Here is a 20,539-nt window from a genome sequence, read left to right on the forward strand (position 1 = left end):
TGCTCAGGTGGCATTTCTTTTCTAGTAATTTGAACCCATTGGCTCATTTCTGGTCTCTGGTCTGGTCTCCATCTTCTGCCTGACATCCCTCCAGGTATTTAGAGATGGCTCTATCATGTCACTGATCAGACGTCTCTTCTCCAAGCTAATCCTACCCAGGTCCCTCAGCCACAGAATCAGTGAATCCTAGAGTTAGAAGGGGTCCAATGCTCAGCTCAATGTAGATCCAACTCAGGTCCAGGTCCGACTCCTTGCTCAATAGAGGATCTTCTCCATCCACAGCAGTTGCTGTCCAGTTGTTCCTCCTAAGGCTTGGTGGTTTCCTGATCTTTGGTCATCTTGGTTGCCCCAAATGTTCCAATCATAGCATCTTCTTGGCAAGATTTTATCTTCCTCTGTGGCTGAGAGAATGTGACTTGCACAAGGTCAACCAATGAGTTTCTATGGATGAGCAGAAGGGATTATAGTCCTGGTCTCCCACTCAAACCATTATACCTCCTCGTTATACCATTATACCAAACCACGATACCACAATGCCACCCAAAAGGTTTATTCCAAGGAAATTTGCCTTCCTCTGAGGCTGAGAGTGTGTGGCTTTCTCATAGTGAGTTTCCATGGCTGAGCAGGGGTTCGAACCCAACTCTCCCAGGGTTCAAAATTCAAACCGTGACACCATTCTGGCTTTCATAAAACCATAGTGAGACTTGAAAGCCCCATCATCACCTCTTTCCCTTTCACAGCTGGCAGAATTCATTGCTTGTGCTCAGTCGACCTTATGTTTTGCCTTGGAAACCCCCCAAAGTGGTACACATGCCCACCTTGACCCCTCCAGTGATCCCCGGAGCCCAGAAATGAGCGGCTGAATGGGTGGTGAAAAGGGGGTTACGGTCATGTTAGTCAAAACCACAGAGCCAGGGATAGGTCCAAAGTATTTATTTTACAACAGCCTTTCTTCTCACATGGCACTTGAGTCCAGCAAAAGCGGAGTCCTCCTGTCCTCCAGGCAGGTAATATGCCCTGCTTTGGGGAGAATCTGCAATGGGCAAACTTGCCTCCCTCCATTTATTAAGCACCATTCCAATGTCTCATTGCAAAATAAAAAGGCTGGGGATGAGATGAGAGCTTGGGAAAAGTTAGTTTGGGAGACTGCAGTTCCCAGAATCCTGCATCAGCTGGGACTTGTAATCCATTTTTAAAACAGCTTTTCCAAGCTCCGGATGGAGCCAGCAGCTAGGTTTGAAGAGGAAAGCAGTACCCAAATGTTATAAATATGCAATAAACATTTAAGCCCCTGGCACCAAGCGCCTTCTCAAACTAGTTTACCTCACTGGGGCTCATTTCGGCACTAAAGAGAGATGAAAGCACCCCACAAATAAAGCAAAAATGGCGAGTAATTGTGCGAATGACTATCACACGCAACTGCACAAATAAAGCCATGTCAGAAACGCATTGTTGCTGAAATCCCGAAAGTAAAAAGATGCGCATTGATGCTTCTTTGTGACCACTTTAATGGTGGGTTTTGTGGGACGTCGTGTGAAATGTTTCGTGTAATTACGTGGTTTTTCCAGGATATTTGCTGGATAAACTCCCGACCTCCTTCATGTCATAAACAACACCAAAGTCCATTTGGCCAATGAAGATAACTGGTCCGCTGTCCCTGTCCATGTCAAGAGTTCCTGTGCATAAAAAGGGATCCATGCAGGCAGGAAGGGATCCAAATAGGACCTCAAGAGAAACCATGATAAGAGTTCTTAGCAGCAATGAGGAGCTGCAATGGGACCCTCGTAATAGTCAGGCACATAACAAAGAGCGCACACTTAAGACCTGTGGTTTTGCAGTCAAGAACACAAAGCAGATTCTCAACCAGCCGCTTCGGCAGTGAATGTCTTGTTAGCATTTCTTTGGTTGCGAACTGGGCAGCCTGGTTTTTTAGCACATAAAGCAGGGATAAATGCCGTTTCCTTCTGCTGGTCATTCAGAGGCCCTGCCTCAGCCCCCCTTTGCTAACCACAAGGTGCAGTCCTTTGCAAGGTTACAGCAGTTGGAAGGTCTCATATAAACCTTCCACTGAGCGCCTTGATCTAAGGCCCATCATGATCCCAGTAAGAAATCCAATGTACTAGGTAGCCAAAAACACTATTGCGCCCACAGATGGATTCATGGGTGCAGAATCAAGTGTATTAGTCCACAATACCCAAGGACAGAGGAAGCACAGAAATCAGGCCAGCCCTGTCCACCCAGAATGACCACTGGCTCTCCAGAGTTTCGCACAGGAGTCATCTTCAGGAATCCCAGCATTTCTGGAGATGCCAGGAGTTGAACCCAGGACCCGTTGCATGCTAAGAGGGAGAAGAGGGTAGAATCTTGCCCTTTCCCATTCAACAAAATGCTGCAGCCTCGTCTAGCTTGTCTGTTCTTCCCCATTAATATCTGCCATCTTAGCCACACGGGTCCTGGCTTTCATTTGTGAAACATTGGAAAGAATGATGCCAATTTGGGCCTCCATTGGCAATGGCTGACTAAATGCAGTCCTTGCAGAGCGCAACTGCTCAATGCATGGCCCCCGTTTCTTGTCCCACTAAGAGGTGGGCACCCAGGACCACAGACTCAATTTATGAGACTAGGAAGGGAAAACTCTTGCTCCTTCCGGATGCTCTTGTGGACCTCTTCCCCACATTTAGACCTCTATGCCTCATCTAACCTTATTTTTAGGCTTCCTGAAAGTCCCGGTTTAAAAGTGGTGGGAAATTGCACATGGGCTGGTTTTAATCCCCTTACAAGCTGCGTCCAGTGCATTGCAGCGCACCAGAAACGGCACCGTGTCACTTTTCCAGCTGCCGTTTTCAGCCTGTTTTTGAGCAATAGCTAATTTGGAGAAAAAGGCAATGTCTGTAGAATTCAAAGATATAGCCGTGTTAGTCTGCAAAATCAGTATGCAAAAGGATCCGGTAGCACCTTTGAAACTAACTGAAAGAAGTTGGTAGCATGAGTTTTCCTAGACTTCAGCCCACTTCTTCAGATGCATGTTTACGTGTATGTTTGCATTTTTAGCTGCACCTGAAGAAGCAGGCTGAAGTCTACGAAAGCTCATGCTGCCACCTTCTTTTTTCGGCTGTGCCTGTGCACACGTTTGGAGTGGGAAATTGCCACCTTCCCAAATTGGGAGGGATTGGAAGGGGCTGCCAGGGAATTTTGAGGGCTGCAAAGGTGCCGTTCCAGAGTTACATGAAGCCTGAAGGCTCCACTTTCCCCATATATCCCATGCATCCATGATAAAAGAAAGTTCAATGTATGTACTAAGAGTACTGTAGAGATATCCTTTGCCACACCAGACCAAGGGATGCTTGCTTCCCCTCCTGCAAGAAGGCCCAGACCTTTCTAACCCTGTGGCAGGCATGCGCTCTTTGCTCCTTGCCAAGGGCATCTCTTTTGAGTGAACTACTGGTTTGAAGACAGCCTTTGGCAAGGAAAGAACTGACCTAATCTCTATCCTGGCAAAACGGAGGAGGAAGAGTTTAACTAGCCTGCAGCCCCCACAAAGATCAGGTGCACCAAGGCAATGGTGCGTACGGAGGTCTGGCATGTGCTTGGCCATAGTTGGGAAGTCCCATCTGATGGCAAGAACCTATGGACCCTCTGCTGTTGGCTGGCTGCTGTTTCCCCCCACCATTGTCCTATGTCTTAGCTCCCTTTTTTGTTGCTGTGCGCCTTCAAGCCATTTTTTACTTATGGCAACCTTACTACAAGGTTTTTATGGCAAGATTTCTTCAAGGGTTTGCCCCCATTGCCGTCCTCTGAGGCTGAGAGAGTGTGGCTCACTCAAGGTAACCTGGTGGGATTCCATCACTGAGCAGGGATTCAAACCCTGGTCTACTGGAGACCTAGGCCAGGACTTGAACCCCTATGCCACACTGTCTTCCCAAAAGATTTATGTGCCATTGCCTTCCTCTTAGGCTGAGGATGAGAGCAATTTCCCCAAGGTCACTAATGGCTGAATAGGGATTTGAATCCTAAGCTAGTACTCAAACAACAACACTTGTCTCCTTGTTAGGAGTCTTCAAGCTGATTCCAGTTCATGGCAACCCTATCCTAAGGTTTTCTGGCCAGATGTCTTCAGAGGAGGCTTGCCACCAGTGCCTTCCTCTGAGGCTGAGAGAGTGTGACTTAACCAGGGTCACCCAATGGGTTTCCACAGTCCTAGCCAACACTCAGACCATAGCACCATAGTGGCTCTAAAAAGAAGGATATTTTTTGGCAAGATATATGCAGAAGAGGTTTGTCCCATTGGCTCCTTCTGAGGCTCAGGGACAGTGACTTGCCCATGCTGGGTCACTTTTACCCTTCAAAAAAGCCAGGAGACTTGAGAGTCCTGGGTTCAGCTGACAGCGTCCTGAATCCCAGTGCTGTTCCTTAGTGCAATGCGGGAGATTCAGAGTGCCAACGTCCCCAACAAATTCATGACAAAGTCCCTTCATGGCCTAGAAGAGCTGGAGGAGGAATTCGGGTGCCCACTCCAAGGCGGTCTGTGTGACGGCCAACGCAGCGGCCCCCAGGGTGGCCGAAATCCCCCAGACGGCTGCCTTCACCAAGGGGCTGTGCTCCGCTGTGGTAAGGAGGATGTCCGGTTCGGCTTTGCCAGGCACCGTCATGTGTTGTTGCTGCTGGCGAAGGATGGCATCCGGACGCTGGCAGGAGGCTGCTTGCTGGAACTCAGAGAAAGACCCGATGCTGATGCTGGCACAGACAGAATACAATTAATACAGGTCAAATAAAACCCCAAAGCAAATGCAATCCTATGAATTATTGGTTTAGCCCCCTGTTTCCCAAACTTTGGTTCTCAACTCCCAGAAGTCCTAGCAAGTTGGACCTCCAACCAGGAATTCTGGGAGCTGAAGTCCAAAATCCTTGTTTTGGAGGTCCACCATTTGGGAAACTCTAGTCCATCCAGTGGGAAAACTCTAAGGAAGAGGCTGGACTTTGTGGCTGAGTTCAGAAAGAAGGGGATGAGGAGCTCAAAGATGGCACTTTCAAACTCCGGGCTCTGTTTAGTTCCTCTCTTAGGGTTTTCTCCATCCCAGCTATTGAGCAAAAGGACAGCCTGTGTGTCTTTGTGTTATTTTTTAAAGGTATTAACAAATAACCCCACTCCATCTCATGCAAAAAAGGTCTGAGTCCTTGGGAGCATTCCAAGCACAATAAATCAATATCTCAATAAGTCAGAGGAGGCCTCACAGGAAGGCGGTGAGTCACAAGACGGACAAACAGCTAGCAAAGATGTGAAATTATAGGGCATTAAGCAAACATTCATGATTAAAATATTTTTCTTTCTTCTCAAGTTAGTTGGTCCAGTTATGAGACACAGAGAGAGAGAGAGAGCTGGGCCAGGCAGGAGAAGGAGAAGCAAGCACTTTCAATCCACAGCAATCCTGGAAGAGATTTTTCTCTCCACAAATGCAGTGTAAGCACTTGCACAAAAACGCAAGTCAGTTGCTGTAGTGGTTTGAGGGTTAGTCTGGGACTAAAGGCATTTTGCTGCTGGAAAAAGGAGAGCAGGGAAGGTGCCAGCCTAGTTTCCTGTGGCAGGGAGTTACACAGCTTAGGAGACGCCGTCCAGAAGGCTGTGAGCTGGAGACTCAGACGCACCCTCCAGCTTGCCCCCTGCCCCATCTCATGTTGTTGGACCCCCTTCTCTGGATGCCCAACAAGGGCCATCCAGTCCAACTCTTATGAGGAGAGACTTAGGAAGCTGGGTATGTTTAGCCTGGAAAAGAGAAGGTTAAGAGGTGATATGATAGCCCTGTTTAAATATTTGGAGGGATGTTATACAGTGGTACCCCGGGATACGAATGCGCCGCCTTACGAAATTTCCGGGTTACGAAAAAAATCCATTTAAAAAAACTGTTCCGGCTTACGAATGTTTTTTCGGGTTACGAAAAAATTTTTGGTGCTTTTCGGCACTATTTCACACGAAATCGCGGCTTTTCCCCATTAGCGCCTATGGGTTTTCGGCTTGCGAAAGCTTTTCGGGTTACGAAAGCGGCGGCGGAACGAATTAATTTCGTAACCCGAGGTACCACTGTATTGAGGAGGGAGCAAGCTTGTTTTCTGAAGCTCCAGAGAAAAGGATCTGGAGCAATGGATGCAAGCTGCAGGAAAACAAACGTTGGGTACTTACCGTGACACGTTAGTTTCCAGCAGATGAGGGTCCTGGCATCCTGTAACCTGGGTTATGCTCCTCCCATTTGCTCCTGTAGGCAGGGACAAAGAAGACCGGCCCCCTATATGAGGAGGAGCAACCCCCTCTGGGCCTCAGTCAATGACAAGCCAAGCGAAACCAAGGTAAAATCAAGAACTGACCTTTAATAGGTAAACATAGAAACTTAGATAAAACTGAAACCTAAAGGGACCGCCTGAGGGAGGCCGGGCCCATAGACAATAATCATAGGCAAACAATCAAACCAGCTATAGAGAAACAAGGAAGGTCAATCAGCAGGTCGAGCTGAGCCCCCATTGGCACCAAGGGTGGGCAGGATGCCAGGACCCTCATCTGCTGGAAACTAACGTGTCACGGTAAGTACCCAACGTTTGTTTTCCCAGCAGAGAGGGTCCTGACCTCCTGTAACCTGGGATTTACCAAAGCCCTCGCCACAGGGAGGGAAGGTGCCTAGTCAGACTCAGAGGTCTCAGCGACCACCTGCTGGAGGACCCTCCTGCCGAAGGCCGCCTCAGCGGATTGGAAAATGTCTAGCTTATAATGCCTCACAAAGGTAGAGGAAGACTTCCAGGTAGCTGCCCTACAGATCTCAGCTAGTGGGGCATTAGTAAACAAGGCGGCCGATGTGGCCGCACTCCTGGTGGAGTGAGCCATGATCCCCTCTGGGGGAGAGAGGTCCAGGGCCCTGTAAGCTTCAACAATGCAAGACCTTATCCACCTGGCCAGGGTGGAGACTGACACTTTCCGCCCGCAGGACCCCTGACGGAAGGAGACAAACAAAGCCTCAGAGGATCTGAATGGCGCAGTTCTCTTGATGTAGACCTTCAGGGCCCTGCGCGCGTCCAGGGTGTGCCAGCACCTCTCCAAGTCCCTCTGGGGCTTGGGGCAAAAGGAAGGCAACAGGATGTCCTGAGAGGCATGGAAGGCCGAGTTCACCTTCGGGAGGAAGGTGGGATCTGGTCGTAGACACACCGAATCTGGTCTGAAGACACACAAGTCCTTGCGGACCGACAGGGCCCCCAATTCCGACACCCTCCTGGCCGACGTGATGGCTGTAAGAAAAATGACCTTAAGGGTCAGGTGCCGCAAGGAAATCTCACGGATAGGTTCAAAGGGTTTAACTGTTAGCGCCTTTAGGACCGTGTGGAGGCTCCAAGTCGGGAAGCGATGGCGAGTCGGTGGGGCCCTGTTGGCAGCGCCTCTCAGCAGTCTCCTGACGTGCGGGTGGGCAGACATGGCGGCAGCCTCTCCGTGAGGCAGCACTGACGTGATAGCTGCCACCTGCCTCTTTATCGTGTTGGGCCTGAGTCCTTTCTTGATGCCATCATGAAGGAACTGGAGCAAATCAGGAACCGCAAAGCTGAGGAAGTTAACGCGCTTCAGCTTACACCATCTCTTGAAGGATCTGAAGGTCGCCTCATAGATACGATTGGTTGAGGGTCGTCTGGAGGCCAGGATGGAGTCTACGACCTCAGATGAGTATCCGCACCGGTGTAACATGAGGCGTTCAGCCTCCAGGCGTGAAGGTTGAGCCATTGAGGGTCGGGATGAAGAACCTGGCCCTGACTCAGGAGATCCCGTCGGAGTGGCAGGGCCATGTGGGATGACGCCATTGTCAGGATCTCGGAGAACCAAGCCCTCCTGGGCCACGCCGGGGCCACCAGGATCACCTCTATCCTGTCCCTCCTGACCTTGGCTAGCAATCTGGCCAGGAGAGGAAGTGGGGGAAAGGCATAGGTCAGGGTGTCTGGCCACTGAAGGTTGAGGGCATCGACGGCCTCGGCCCCCTCGGACTGGAACCTTGAAACAAACCTGGGGAGCTTGGCGTTTATCGGAGAGGCGAACATGTCTATCTGCGGATGGCCCAGCTGATGTGTTATCTGGAGGAACACTTCGGGGTGTAACTCCCACTCGCCCTGGTCGACGTCTGTCCGGCTCAGCCAATCCGCGACTGTGTTGAGCTCTCCCCGAAGATGTTCTGCCTCGATGGCGATCAGGTTTGTCTCTGCCCAACTGAACAGAAGCCGCGACTCGGTCATTAGGTCTCTTGACCTTGTACCGCCCTCGCGGTTGATGTGGGCCTTGGTTGTCACATTGTCCGTCCTGACCAGGACTGACCTGTTTGAGACGGTCTGGTGGAAGGCCTGTAGGGCTAATCTTACCGCCCTCAGCTCTAGTCTGTTGATGGGCATTTTTTGTTCGTCGGGGGACCACTTCCCCTGGACCATCTGGTGTCCGCAGTGGGCTCCCCAGCCCCTCAGGCTTGCGTCGGTCGTAATCTGGACCTTCCCGGGACTCCAGATCAGCCTCCCCTTGAGGATCGCTGGAGATCTCCACCACCGGAGGGAGTCGCGAACCTGCGGGGTCATCAGGATCTTGATGTTGGACCTCCTTGCTATAGCCTCTTGGTGAGGCAGGAGCAACCACTGGAGGGGTCTTGAGTGGAACCTGGCCCACGGTAAGCAGTCCTTTGCGGCTATCATGAGCCCCTGGAGGTGTGCCAGCAGAGAGATCTTGACTCTGGGAAGGGACAGGGCTTGGTCGACCGTCTTGAGTATGGCCTGAGTCCTCTCCGGTGTGAGGGAGATGATGCCCTTCTGTGTGTCGAGGCATGCCCCCAGGTGCTGGATCTGGCGAGATGGAGTGATGGAGCTCTTGGCGAGGTTGACCAGGAACCCATGGGCCTCCAAGGAGCGGAGGATCTGGCAGACGTCCGACTGGCCCTGGTGGAGCGACGGTGATCGTATCAGAAGGTCGTCCAGATAGGGGTAGACGTGTAGCCCCTGGGATCTCCAGTGAGACACTAAGGCCACCAGGACCTTGGTGAACACTCTTGGCGCCGATGACAGACCGAAGGGCAGCGCCCTGTATTGATAGTGATGGTCGTCGTAGGCGAACCTCAAGTAGCGCCGGTGGTCTGGGTGAATAGGGATATGGAAATAGGCGTCGCGCAAGTCCAGCGACGAAAGAAAGTCTCCCGGCTGGATGGCCTCTAGCATCGACTTGAGGGTCTCCATTCGGAACCTTCTGGAGACTATGTGAGAATTGACGCCCCTCAGGTTTAGTATAGTCCTCCACTTTCCATTCCTCTTTGGGACTAAGAAGAAAGTGGAGTAGCAGCCTGTGAAGCATTGTGAGGCCGGGACCTCCTCTATGGCCCCCAGATAGAGCAAGTCCCTGATGGCATCCAGCAGGAGGCTGTGTTTGGCTGAGTCCCTCGATCTTGGAGATGGGATGAACCTCTCTCGGGGTTGACGGAAAAATTCTATCCGGTAGCCCGACCTTAAGGTGTTGAGAATCCACTGATCTTGTGTGGACCGCTGCCAAACCGAGAGAAAGTGTTTCAGCCGGCCTCCCACTGGAGGCGCCCCGTCATTGTGGCTGCTGTTGATGTTTGCGGGGACCCCTGTTGTTCCCGGACTGGCCTCTCTGGTGGAAGGGTGTCCGGGACTGTCTGGACTGTTGTTTGTTGTCGCCCCAGCGCTGACCGAACGGTCTGGAGTCTCTGGCCTGGGAGGAGGTGGAGGGGGAGGAGGAGGGGAAAGGTCTGGAGGAACGAAAAAACTGTTTTCTCGCCCTAGGCCTGGCTCTGGAGTCACCTTTACGTCCCCCCCGGTAAGGCTTTTTTCTTGTCTTTGTCCTCTACCAGCACCTGGTCGAGTGACTCACCAAATAATTTAGCCCCAAGGAAGGGAGTGAAGGCCAGATTGTGCTTAGACCTAGCATCAACATTCCAGTTCTTGAGCCACAGCTGGCGGCGCACAGTGACCGCAGCTGCCTGGGCCTTGGCGCAGTACTGGACCGAGTCCAGGGTTGCGTCCGCAGTGTAGGCCGAAGCCAGGACAATCTTATTGAGGCCCTGTCGCAGGTGGGGCTTGTGGGAGGGCACCTCCTGGAGGAGCTCTCTCGCCCATGTGAGGGCGGCTCTAGCCACTATGGACGCTGCTGACGACGCCCTAATGGCCACAGACATGGCCTCATGGGCCTTTTTGAGGACTGTCTCAGCTTTTTTGTCCTCAGGGATCTTTAAGGTGTCCTCCCCGTCCTTGCAGAAGACGGCGGAGGACACAAGGGCAGACATGGGGGCATCCACCACCGGGACCTGCAGCCTCTCCATCACAGCCGGCGGGAAGCTGTATAGTCTTTTAATGAAGCTGGGCAGGGGACCTGACGTGGCAGGCTTGTTCCATTCTGACCTAATGATCTCCATAAGATTAGCGGGGCACGGAATCTCGGCCAAGGTAGGGGTGGGTATGGGGAACAGCCCCTCGCCCACCCTGGGCAACTCAGACTCTTGGGGGGGCTTAGCCTCCACTGAAGGGGCTATGGCCAGAGTCTTGAGGGTCTTATTTAGAAGCCTGGGGAAATCCTCAGACTTGAAGAGGCGCGTCGAGGCCACAGTGGGCTCTGTCATGGAAGCCTCGTCGTCGCCTGAGAGCTCGCCCTCCTCTAGGTCGGGGCTAACCTCACCCTCCTCTACTGACTCTCCTTCCAGGTCATAAAGGGCCGCATCGGCCTGAGGGTGGCGCCGCTCGGCACGGCGGCGTCTCCTGGGTGGGCGCCCTGTGGCCACCTCGGCCTCGGAATCTGACAAGGAGACCACCTCATCATCTCTGGGGCGCTTGCGAGAGGCTAGCTCCGCGCTCCCCTGATGAGCGAGGAGCCGCTCCGCAGCGTCACGGCCGAGGCGGGGGGAGGCAGAGGCGGAAGTGGTTCTGCCGCCCTCAAGATGGCGACTTCCGGGGTCGCCGCTAAGATGGCGCCCCCCGCGGACCTCCCCAAGATGGCCGCCGGCCTCGGAGAGGCCAAGATGGCGGCGCCCATTGGGCCACCCAACATGGCGGCCCCCATCGCGCCGCCCAAGATGGCGCCATCCCTCTGTAGGCGCCTGCGCATCACCAAGGAGCGCCGGGGCGGGGGAGGGAGGATCTGCCTCCGCGGCAAACTCAAGCTGGCGGGCGGCCCGCGGGGCCCCGGGGCCCCCTGCCCGCTGAGAGGGAGGCTGCCCGCTTGCCACGTGTGCAGCGGACCATGACTGGAGGCCCGCGAGCTCGGCGGGCGAGACAAGGCGAGGGGCTAGGGAAGGGCCGGCCCCTGGGACTAGCCGCAAGCGGCTAGAGTCCGCAGCTGGGGAGGCTCCGTATTGGCCCCTGGCCTGCAGGGGCTCAGCGGAGGGGAAGGCTGCGGTAGCCCTGCCAAGGGGTGGCAGGGGCGCGGGGCCAGGAAGGTCCCTAGCCAGGACCCCAGGGGGGAAGCCTCCCCCCCCCCCAACAGGCTCGCCGCCTCTCGGGCGAAAATGGCCCTCACAAACTCGCCCAGCTCCCGGACCGCGCTCGCCTCGTGGAGGCTGGGACTAGCCGGGGCCTCTTCCAAGCCATGGGGACCGGAGCGGCCCGGGCGGAAGGAGGGGCCCTGCCCGGAGCCCCCTGAGACTGGGGTCTCGGCCGGCTGGGCCCCAGGCTCTACCTCTGACGCCTGCTCCCCCAAGGAGAGCGGCAGACCCTGTAATGGGGAAGCCCTGCCCTGGGGGGGCCCTTCACCCGTGAGCCTAGGGTCCTCTGCCATAGCCCGCCACCAAGAGGGGGAGAAGGCAGGGAAGAGGGAGCAGGGAGGCCAAGCAGAGCAAAAAGCAACTGACCGCTTCGACGGAGAAGAGAAACGACGCTGGCTGAAGGAGTGTGACCTGCTAGGAGCGTAGGCAGGACAAGACTGAGGCCCAGAGGGGGTTGCTCCTCCTCATATAGGGGGCCGGTCTTCTTTGTCCCTGCCTACAGGAGCAAATGGGAGGAGCATAACCCAGGTTACAGGAGGTCAGGACCCTCTCTGCTGGGAAAAGAGATTCCACCTCAACATTAGGAGGAACTTCCTGAAGGTAAGAGCTGTTCAGCAGCGGAAGACATTGCTCCCTTGGAGAGTGATGGAGTCTCCGTCTTTGTAAGTCTTTAAACAGAGGCTGGATGGCCACCTGCCAGGGATGCTTTGATTTGGATTTCCTGCATGGCAGAATGGGGTTGGACTGGATGGCCCTTGGGGTCTCTTCCAACTCTATGATTCTATGATTCTTACCTCTTGTAGAGTTGAAGGGCGGCCTGCTTGGCCAGTTCGGTGTGCGGGAGACACCTGAAGAGTTGCTGGGCTCGGAGCACGAGGGTCTCGTATGGCAGATCCTGAGGGATCCGAGAGAGGAGCTGGTGGACGCTGGGCATGTCACAGTTGCAAGCCAGGACCTCCTCTTCACGGTGGAGGACAATCTGGAAGAGGACAAAAATGGGATCCTGTTGTTATCAGCCTCTGGAGCAAGAAGATTCAGGCATGAAGGAGGAGACAGGTTGCCAGGAATCTGCAGCTCCTGATGATGGTGGCCTTTGAGAGTCTGAGAACTTGGGGTCTGAGGCAGGAGGTTGTAGATGCAGAAGACCTATTGCCACCATGCATCAAGCAATGAAGAAACCAAAGGCAGATGATGCCACTCTCAAAGTTGGTTAAGCAGGAGACGCTGGACTAATTAGGCACCTGGTGCCTTGAAACAACTGCCTCTAAATCTCCCAGCTCCTCCCGAGCTGCTTTGAACCCTCCTTCTTTGCGATCTGCAGTACTTTTCGGTGTTCATATTCTTCTGACTGGCTATGCTTTACGACTCCAGGAGTGGCTAAGGCAGATGAGAGCTGCAGTCCAGCAATGGATTCCCAACCTTGAGATAGACTAATCTCAGCCCTAAAGCCCCAAACAGCCTGAAGCAAACATGGCACTGAGGAGAAGGGTAGGAAGGGACTCCCCTCCGGTCACAAAATGCCCCCCTCCTTATGTTCTTGGAAGAAGAGAAGCACCATGGAGCAAAATCCTGCAAAATCAGGAATGAAAGGGAATGAGAAAAAGAAACCATCTAACATCCTATAATTAAATGGGCCCAGGACTTAGGTAGAAATATAGGAACAGAACACTGGGAAAAGGCATGGAAAAACTCAAGCAAATTCACACTCTCTCAAAATTTAAAAGGATTTTTTAAAAATTGCTTCCTAGGTGGTATTTGCCCAATATGGACTGAATTCCATGTATAAAAGGGGTTTGCCTAGTTGTTGGAAACGCCAGGAGGCAAATGGCTCCTTTTTCCACACGCGGCAGAAAGGCAAGTTAGCAAGAAAGCACTGGACAAAATATCCACGCAACAATGGCAGAGGTTTTACGAGTAACTTTGCCTCTAGAACCGGAATTCTCTTTGCTAAATATGACCTTTATGTTGAATTCTAAGATCGAATTAAAATACCAGAGGGAGATACTTTATAGGTTATCAGTGGCTAAGTTCTGTTATGCTAGATATTGGAAAGAAGGAAAAATACCAGCTAAAGAAGAATGGCTAATTATGTTAAAGGAAATGATGAATAGGGATAATAGCCTTACTGCACTAAACCCATAGGAAATAGAGAGAAAGAGTGGTGGTTGGAAGAGAATATTGGGCTAAGAAATGGAATTGTTTAGCAAATATAGAATAACAATTAAAAAGGAAAAATGCCCGCCTCTGGTTGTGACCTACCGCAGCGGCAAAGTAGACCGCCATGAGCGGATGGGAGGCCAGGAAGAAGTCATAAAGGCGCAGGATGTGATGGAAGTTGGTGAGGACATGGCCATACCAGGTGATCAGCCAGCTCAGGGCAAAGATGGTGCCCACTTCAGCTCTGCGGGCAAAGGCAAAGAGAGAGGACCACAAGTGAGAAGGCCCTGGCTTTCATTGCACCGAAATCTGCCCTCCCACAAGACAACCATCGCGGTTTTGCAAACACATTTGTTCCTCCATCTTCACTAGGGTTAGGGGCACAAGACCCCCAGGAATATGGAAAAACCACAAATAACCAAAAACACACTTTTGCCTGAAAGACACCTCTCTAGGAATCTCTAGGTCCTCCAGTGCAACTCTGTGGTCAATGTCTAACATAGCTCTTGTGCTGGAAGAGCTATAAATGCTTAGTGGAGTATCCTCTCTAGGAATCTCTAGGTCCTCCAGTGCAAGTTGACCATAGAGTTGCACTGGAGGACCCAGACATTCCTAGAGAGAACATATTAATCAAATCTGCAAATGTCAAAGCCACAAATATGGAGCAATGAGTGTAGACCCAACTCCTGATCTCTCTCCCCCTCCCCTTTTGCACTATTGCCTATCAAACAGTATTACTATTGCATCTGTGCCCACAACCCGACAGGACAAGAGGTACCTCTGCATGAAGTCGTGGAGCTGGGGACTCTCCCACTGCAGGATGGGCATGAGGTAGTTGAGGATGTGCTTGGTGCTGTCCATGGTGGGGTCCATGAAGTCCCTAAAGCAAGGAGCAGAGCTGGGCAGGAGGGCAGTATGCACCGCCCACCTCTTGGGTGCAAATGGGTGCAGGCAGGCAAGTAGCAGCCAGATCAGAAGGCACCGCCACCAGCCAAGACATTTGACCATTGATCTAGCCACATCTAGACATGCATAATGGCAGTCCTGGCCCTGCATGCAGCCACTCACAGCTAGCTTGACCTTTCAAAGCTCCTTAGAAATATTACCAAAAAGCCCCTTCTGCTTTAGTTGCATCCCATATGGATTACTGTAACGTGCTCTACGTGGGACTGCCCTTGAACAGTAGTCAGAAACGTGTTTTGGTCCCAAAAGCTACAGCCAGATTATTAGCTGGGGCTGGCTATAGGGATAAAAACAACTGCGTTGCTTTAACAGTGCCAGTGGCTGCCTGTCCATCTTCAGGCATAATTCAATGTGCTGGTTTGAAATATAAAGCCCTCTATGGCTCAGGTCCAGATTATTTATATTTAATTAATAAATTAATTAATCTCTATCCCACCTACTCAAGCAGCTCACAATAACATTTCTAAAAACATAGTGCTTTGACTGAGAGTTCCTGCATGGCAGGGGTTGGACTGGATGGCCCTTGTGGTCTCTTCCAACTCTAGGATTCTAAGTCCAAAACATTTGGAAGACCAAAGGTTGGAAACTACTGCCTTAGACCCCCAACTCCTTCTCACTGCCCTTCTCTGCCGCTACCGTACCTGAGGTGGAGCGTAGAGAGCCTTTCCAGCAGAGCCACGGCCATGCGCTGCCCCGAGACCAGCAGCAGCGTCACGGCAATGTCGTGGTAGCCCTGGTAGTAGTGCAGATCTGGGTGGGTCCTCAGCACCTGCAGGATGACGCCCATCAGCTGCTCCTGCAGGACCTGGCGCTGAGCTTCCTGCATGCCTGCGGGGGACGGCAAGAAGGTGGGAGACATCAGAGGAAAGACCCTCCCCACATCCATGTTCTGGGCATTACAATTCAAAAAGGATGCTGACAAACTGGAGCGTGTCCAAAGGAGAGCCACCAAAATGGTGAAGGGTCTGGAAACCATAAAGCCCTACAAGGAAATACTTCAGGAGCTGAGGATGTTCAGCCTGGAGAAGAGAAGGTTAAGAGGCGATATGAGAGCCCTGTTTAAATTCTTGAAGGGATGTCATACTGAGGAGGGAGCAAGCTTGTTTTCTGCTGCTCCAGAGACTAGGACCCAATGGAGCAATGGATGCAAGCTCCAGGAAAAGAGATTCCAGCTCAACGTTAGGAGGAACTTCCTGAGAGTAAGGGCTGTTTGACAGTGGAAGATGCTCCCTTGGAGAATGTGGGGGAGTCTCCCTCCTTGGAGAGCTTTAAAGAGAGGCTGGATGGCCATCCGTCAGGGATGCTTTGACTGAGAGTTTCTGCATGGCAGGGATTGGACTGGATGGCCCTTCTTGGGATCTCTTCCAACTCTATGGTTTCATGATTCAACCACCCGCTGCTTAAGGGCTGCTGGAGTCATGGAACGGGACAAAAGAAGAAGAGATTGTTTCCCTTTTTTGCTTTCCAGATATTTTCTATATTCAAAAGCTGGGCCAAAGCTAACAAAATGAACTTCGACAGGGAAAATTGTAAGGTACTGCACTTAAGAGTGGAAAGATGACATGCATAGATATAGGATTATGGGGGACACCTGGCTTAAGGAGACTTATACACTCTGATCCTCTGGGAAAAAGCCCTTGCGATCTAGGAAGACCAGGCTAGTGGTGAAATTCCCGGAGGGCCTTCTCTGCCTCCGCTCCAAAACCCTGGCATGACCTCCGGAAGAGAGGCTTTTAAAAAGGCGACAAGAACCTTCCTCTTCCGGCAGGCAGGCCTTCCCCGATGGAGAAGGTCCAGGACCAACTGAATCCCCCTCCTCTTATTATATGTCTTAGTTGTGGCTTGTCTTTAATGTCTATGTATCGTTAGGTACTTTTTAACCCTGTTTTACTGCCTGATTTTATAGTTGGGAGGGAGGCTTGGGCCGGGGTCTTCTGGGGCTTGTTGTTGTTATTGTTGTACACTGTATTAACTCTGCTTGTTACCCGCCTATTATATGCTTGAAAGGAACCTAGGAGTCCTGGCAGACTGAGTTTGAGTCAATCATTGAGATGCAAATGGACTTTAAATTCCCTGGACTTTGACAGCCTCCCTATTGCCGCATATCCAGGCCAGGAGGTGGAGAAGCCTGCCTGCAAAAGATATCCTCCCCTTCATAACATCTTTACTAAGGACTGAAACAACATCCAGGCATCTGACTAACATCTCCAGTTGTTTATTTCTTTTCCTCCTGTTTGGTTTGTAACATCTTGCCTAATGAAGAAGCCCATGGAGCTTGGAAAGTTTGCAACAAGTATATTGTGCATTTCGGTTAGCTAATAAAGGTATCACTTTTGGTGGATTTTTGTTTGTATGAGTCAACAGTGTAATGCAGCAGCTAAAAAGGCCAATGTGATTCTAGGTGGCATCAACAGAAGTATAGTGTCCAGATCAAGGGAAGTGATGGTCATCTGTTGCATTTGCAAGAGCAGTTAAGGAACAAAGTTGTGTTTGCAATCCTCCCTCTTGCAGAAAGGAACCCTAAAGCATCCAGAGAGTGGCAGGCTTGCTCTGCTCAACCCATCCTCCTTTTAATTTCCCTCCTTCCTCCTTTCCCTTTGCAAGAGATCCATCTTACCTGGGGGGAACCGGCGGACGGAGCGACGGACGTCCAGGAGCACCTGGTTGTAATCTTTGTGGTTGTCACATACGTCCGGACCTGGGGCCAGGTTAAAGACACACATCAAAAATGAATTACAGTATTAATATTATTTGATTTATTCATATCCCGATATGGGGACTCAAGGCAGGTAACAAAACAATTAAAACAGTACAAGTTAAAAGCAATACAAAAGCATTAGAAAGGTAGATAGGTTTTATAAAATGTTTTAAATAGTTAAAAACATTGCATATTAAAGTTTGAAATGTCCTTAAAACTCTATACAAACCTTGAAATCTGAATTGTGGAGCATTTGAAGTTCGACCCTTGTCAGTTTGGAGAAAGCCTGACAGCAACAAGAACGTTCTCAAGACTGAACTGAACAAGATGGAAGACCCCGGATCTGATTCAATGAGATTTTCTTATTTCGAGGTCTAGAGCTTTGCAATATTGCGTTTTTGGGGGGGATTACATGTCCCAGAATCCCCCAGCAGACAGGGAGAATGTGGGAACAGTGCTGGCATCTGATAGATTCCAAGTTGGAGAGGCTCTGAATCTGTTCTGGGTTTTAAGGAACAGTCTTATGAGTGCCTGGTACAAAAGAGCATTTGTTTGGGAGGGCTTTGATGGTGTATTCCTGCGTGGCAGAATGGGGTTAGACTGCATGGCCTTTGGGGTCTCCTCCCTCTCTATGATTCTACAAAACACTCCACCTAAATAAACTCTTGTTCCTGCTGTTCCATTGACAGTCTAAAGGCTTCTCTCAGTCCCACCATCATCTCTCTCTGGCTTTAGTGTGGTTATTAGTGGGGAAGAAAGAGAGGGTCTTGTCGGAGGTTGACCCCAGACTCAACAACCCAATTCAAAATGAACCTTAAGAGGGAGAAATGTAAGGGACTGCACTTGGGGCGGAAAAATGAAATGCACAGATATAGGATTATGGGGGAAACCTGGCTTAAGGATATTTATACGTGCGAAAGGGATCTAGGAGTCCTAGCAGACCACAAGTTGAACATGAGTCAACAGTGCGATGCGGCAGCTAACAAGGCCAATGTGATTTTAGGAGTCTAGTCTCTAGATCAACGGAAGTTCTAGTGTTAAGTATTCTGCTCTGGTCAGTCCTCACCTGGAATATTGTGTCCGGTTCTGGACACCACAATTTAAAAAGGATGCTGAGAAACATGTATAAATCTCCTTCAGCCAGGTGTCCCCCATAATCCTATATCTGTGCATTTCATTATTTCTATCTAAGTGCCGTATCTGACATTTCTCCCTGTTGAAATTCATTTTCTCAGTTCTGGCCCAGCTTTCTAATCTATTAAGGCCATTTTGAATTCTGATCTTCTTCTCATCTGGGGTATTAGCTGCTACTCCTAATTTGGTGTCATCTGCAAATCTGATAAGCATGCCTTCTATTCTTTCACCCAAGTCATTGATAAAGATGTTGAATAGCAAAGTGGCTCCAGGACAGAGCCCCACTGGACACCCCTCTGGTCACTTCTCTCCAGGATGAAGAAAAGGAGCCATGGCTGAGCACCCTTTGGGTTTGGCTGGTCAACTGGTTACAAATCTACCCAACAGTTGTATTGTGCAGCCCACATTTTACCAGCATGAATCATAGAATCATAGAGTTGGAAGAGACCGCAAGGGCCCTGATCCAGTCCGACCCCCTTTTTCTGCCATGCAGGAACTCTCAAGCAAAGCATCCCCATTGACAGATGGACATCCAGCCTCTGCTTAAAGACAGCCTTCAAAGAAGGAGACTCCACCAAAATCTCACAGGGATTCAGTGTGTTCCACTGTCGAACAGTCCTTACTCTCAGGAAGTTCCTCCGAATGTTGAGCTGGAATCTCTTTTCCTGGAGCTTGCATCCATTACTCCATTGGGTCCTAGTCTCTGGAGCAGCAGAAAAGAAGCTTGCTCTCTCCTGAATGTGACATCCCTTCAAATATTCAAACAGGGCTATCATATCACCCCTATCTCTTCTCCAGGCTAAACATCCTCAGCAACCTAAGTCCTTCCTCATAAAGCTTCATGGTTTCCAGGCCCTTCACCATTTTAGTTGCCCTCCTTTGGACACCTGGCTCCAGTTTCCCCACATCCTTTTTGAATTGTGGGGCCCAGAACTGGACACAGGGTTATTCCAGGGGTGGGCCCAAGCTGAACACTGTGGCATACCTGGCTTGGGGGGCAAGCTGTAGACATTGACGCCCAGCAGTTTAGGCCACACTTTGCGTCGGATCTCGTCGGTCAAGAGCCCCCCGTGGCTGAAGGCTGCCTGCCGCAGAGCCTCCACATCCACAGGGTCCTTTGTGAGCGCTTGGTGGATCAGCAGCTGCTTCTGCTTCCTCTGGGACCCCGGCAGGTCTGCCAAAATAAAGAGAGTGAGGGGAGAGGCCTGGCGCTGGACTCAGTGGGCCCTGGGGCTCTCTTCCAACTCTATGGCTCTAGCAAATGCTAGGAGAAACTGCAACCCAAGGAGTCCTAGCAAAGGGGGTGAGTTTTGTGGCACCGACAACCTGGCATGCCCTGCCACCCTGATTTTGACATGCGCCATCTGCTCTTAGCTTCTGACGAGCGGAAAACAGATGTATTTCTTTATCTGAATGCTTTACAGCCCAGCGCATCTTTCACTGGGGCTGGATCCCAGGATGAGCAGATGTCCTCCTTTTCCAGGACGTTTCAGCCTTCTTTCCAGGAGGAATTCCCAAACGTCCTCCATTTGGAGCAGGGCTTAAAAGTCCATTGAGCAAGGCGACCAGAGGTCCTCCTTTTTCCAGGGCATGTCCTATATATCTCAAATGAAATATACAAATATATATACATATATGTATACACACAGTATATTATATAATTGTACAATCACACACACATATATAAATGAAATATAAATTCATATATATACACACATTATAATTATGCAGTCATATGTATATATATCTCAAATGAAGTATGTATATAATTATCCAATTGTGTGTATATATATATATATATCTCAAATGAATTATATCTTAAAAGAAATATATATATATATACATTATATAATTATAAAATCATACACACACACATATCTCAAATAAAATATATATAATTATAAAATCACAGGTGATATATACATAATATATAATTATAAATTCATATATATATATATATACACACACATATATCTCAAATGATATATATGTGTGTATATTATAATTATAAAAATATTTATACATATATTAAATGAAATATAGATATATATTATAATTATAAAATATCATATATATCTCAAATGAAATATTATATATATGT

General features: G+C 50.4%; 1 protein-coding gene across 3 annotated transcripts in view; it reads right to left on the reverse strand.

Moving 5' to 3' along the window:
- Positions 1 to 2,999: 2,999 nt before the first annotated feature.
- The window catches only part of LOC121929724 (TBC1 domain family member 20-like), a 21,707-nt gene continuing 4,167 nt past the window's right edge, over positions 3,000 to 20,539 (reverse strand). For 2 of the 3 annotated variants that reach the window (XM_042465583.1, XM_042465582.1), the window contains exons 2-8: positions 19,424 to 19,612; positions 17,224 to 17,304; positions 15,248 to 15,434; positions 14,422 to 14,523; positions 13,746 to 13,887; positions 12,281 to 12,465; positions 3,000 to 4,734 (exon numbers count right to left, since the gene is read on the reverse strand). In XM_042465583.1, coding sequence (XP_042321517.1) covers positions 4,479 to 4,734; positions 12,281 to 12,465; positions 13,746 to 13,887; positions 14,422 to 14,523; positions 15,248 to 15,434; positions 17,224 to 17,304; positions 19,424 to 19,612 — 1,142 coding nt within the window. In that variant the 3' untranslated portion in view covers positions 3,000 to 4,478. The remainder of the gene's footprint in view (positions 4,735 to 12,280; positions 12,466 to 13,745; positions 13,888 to 14,421; positions 14,524 to 15,247; positions 15,435 to 17,223; positions 17,305 to 19,423; positions 19,613 to 20,539) is intronic. The other variant, XM_042465585.1, reaches the window with a different exon arrangement.

The sequence above is a fragment of the Sceloporus undulatus genome, chromosome 4 (genome assembly GCF_019175285.1).
Source record: "Sceloporus undulatus isolate JIND9_A2432 ecotype Alabama chromosome 4, SceUnd_v1.1, whole genome shotgun sequence".
Taxonomy (NCBI): domain Eukaryota; kingdom Metazoa; phylum Chordata; class Lepidosauria; order Squamata; family Phrynosomatidae; genus Sceloporus; species Sceloporus undulatus.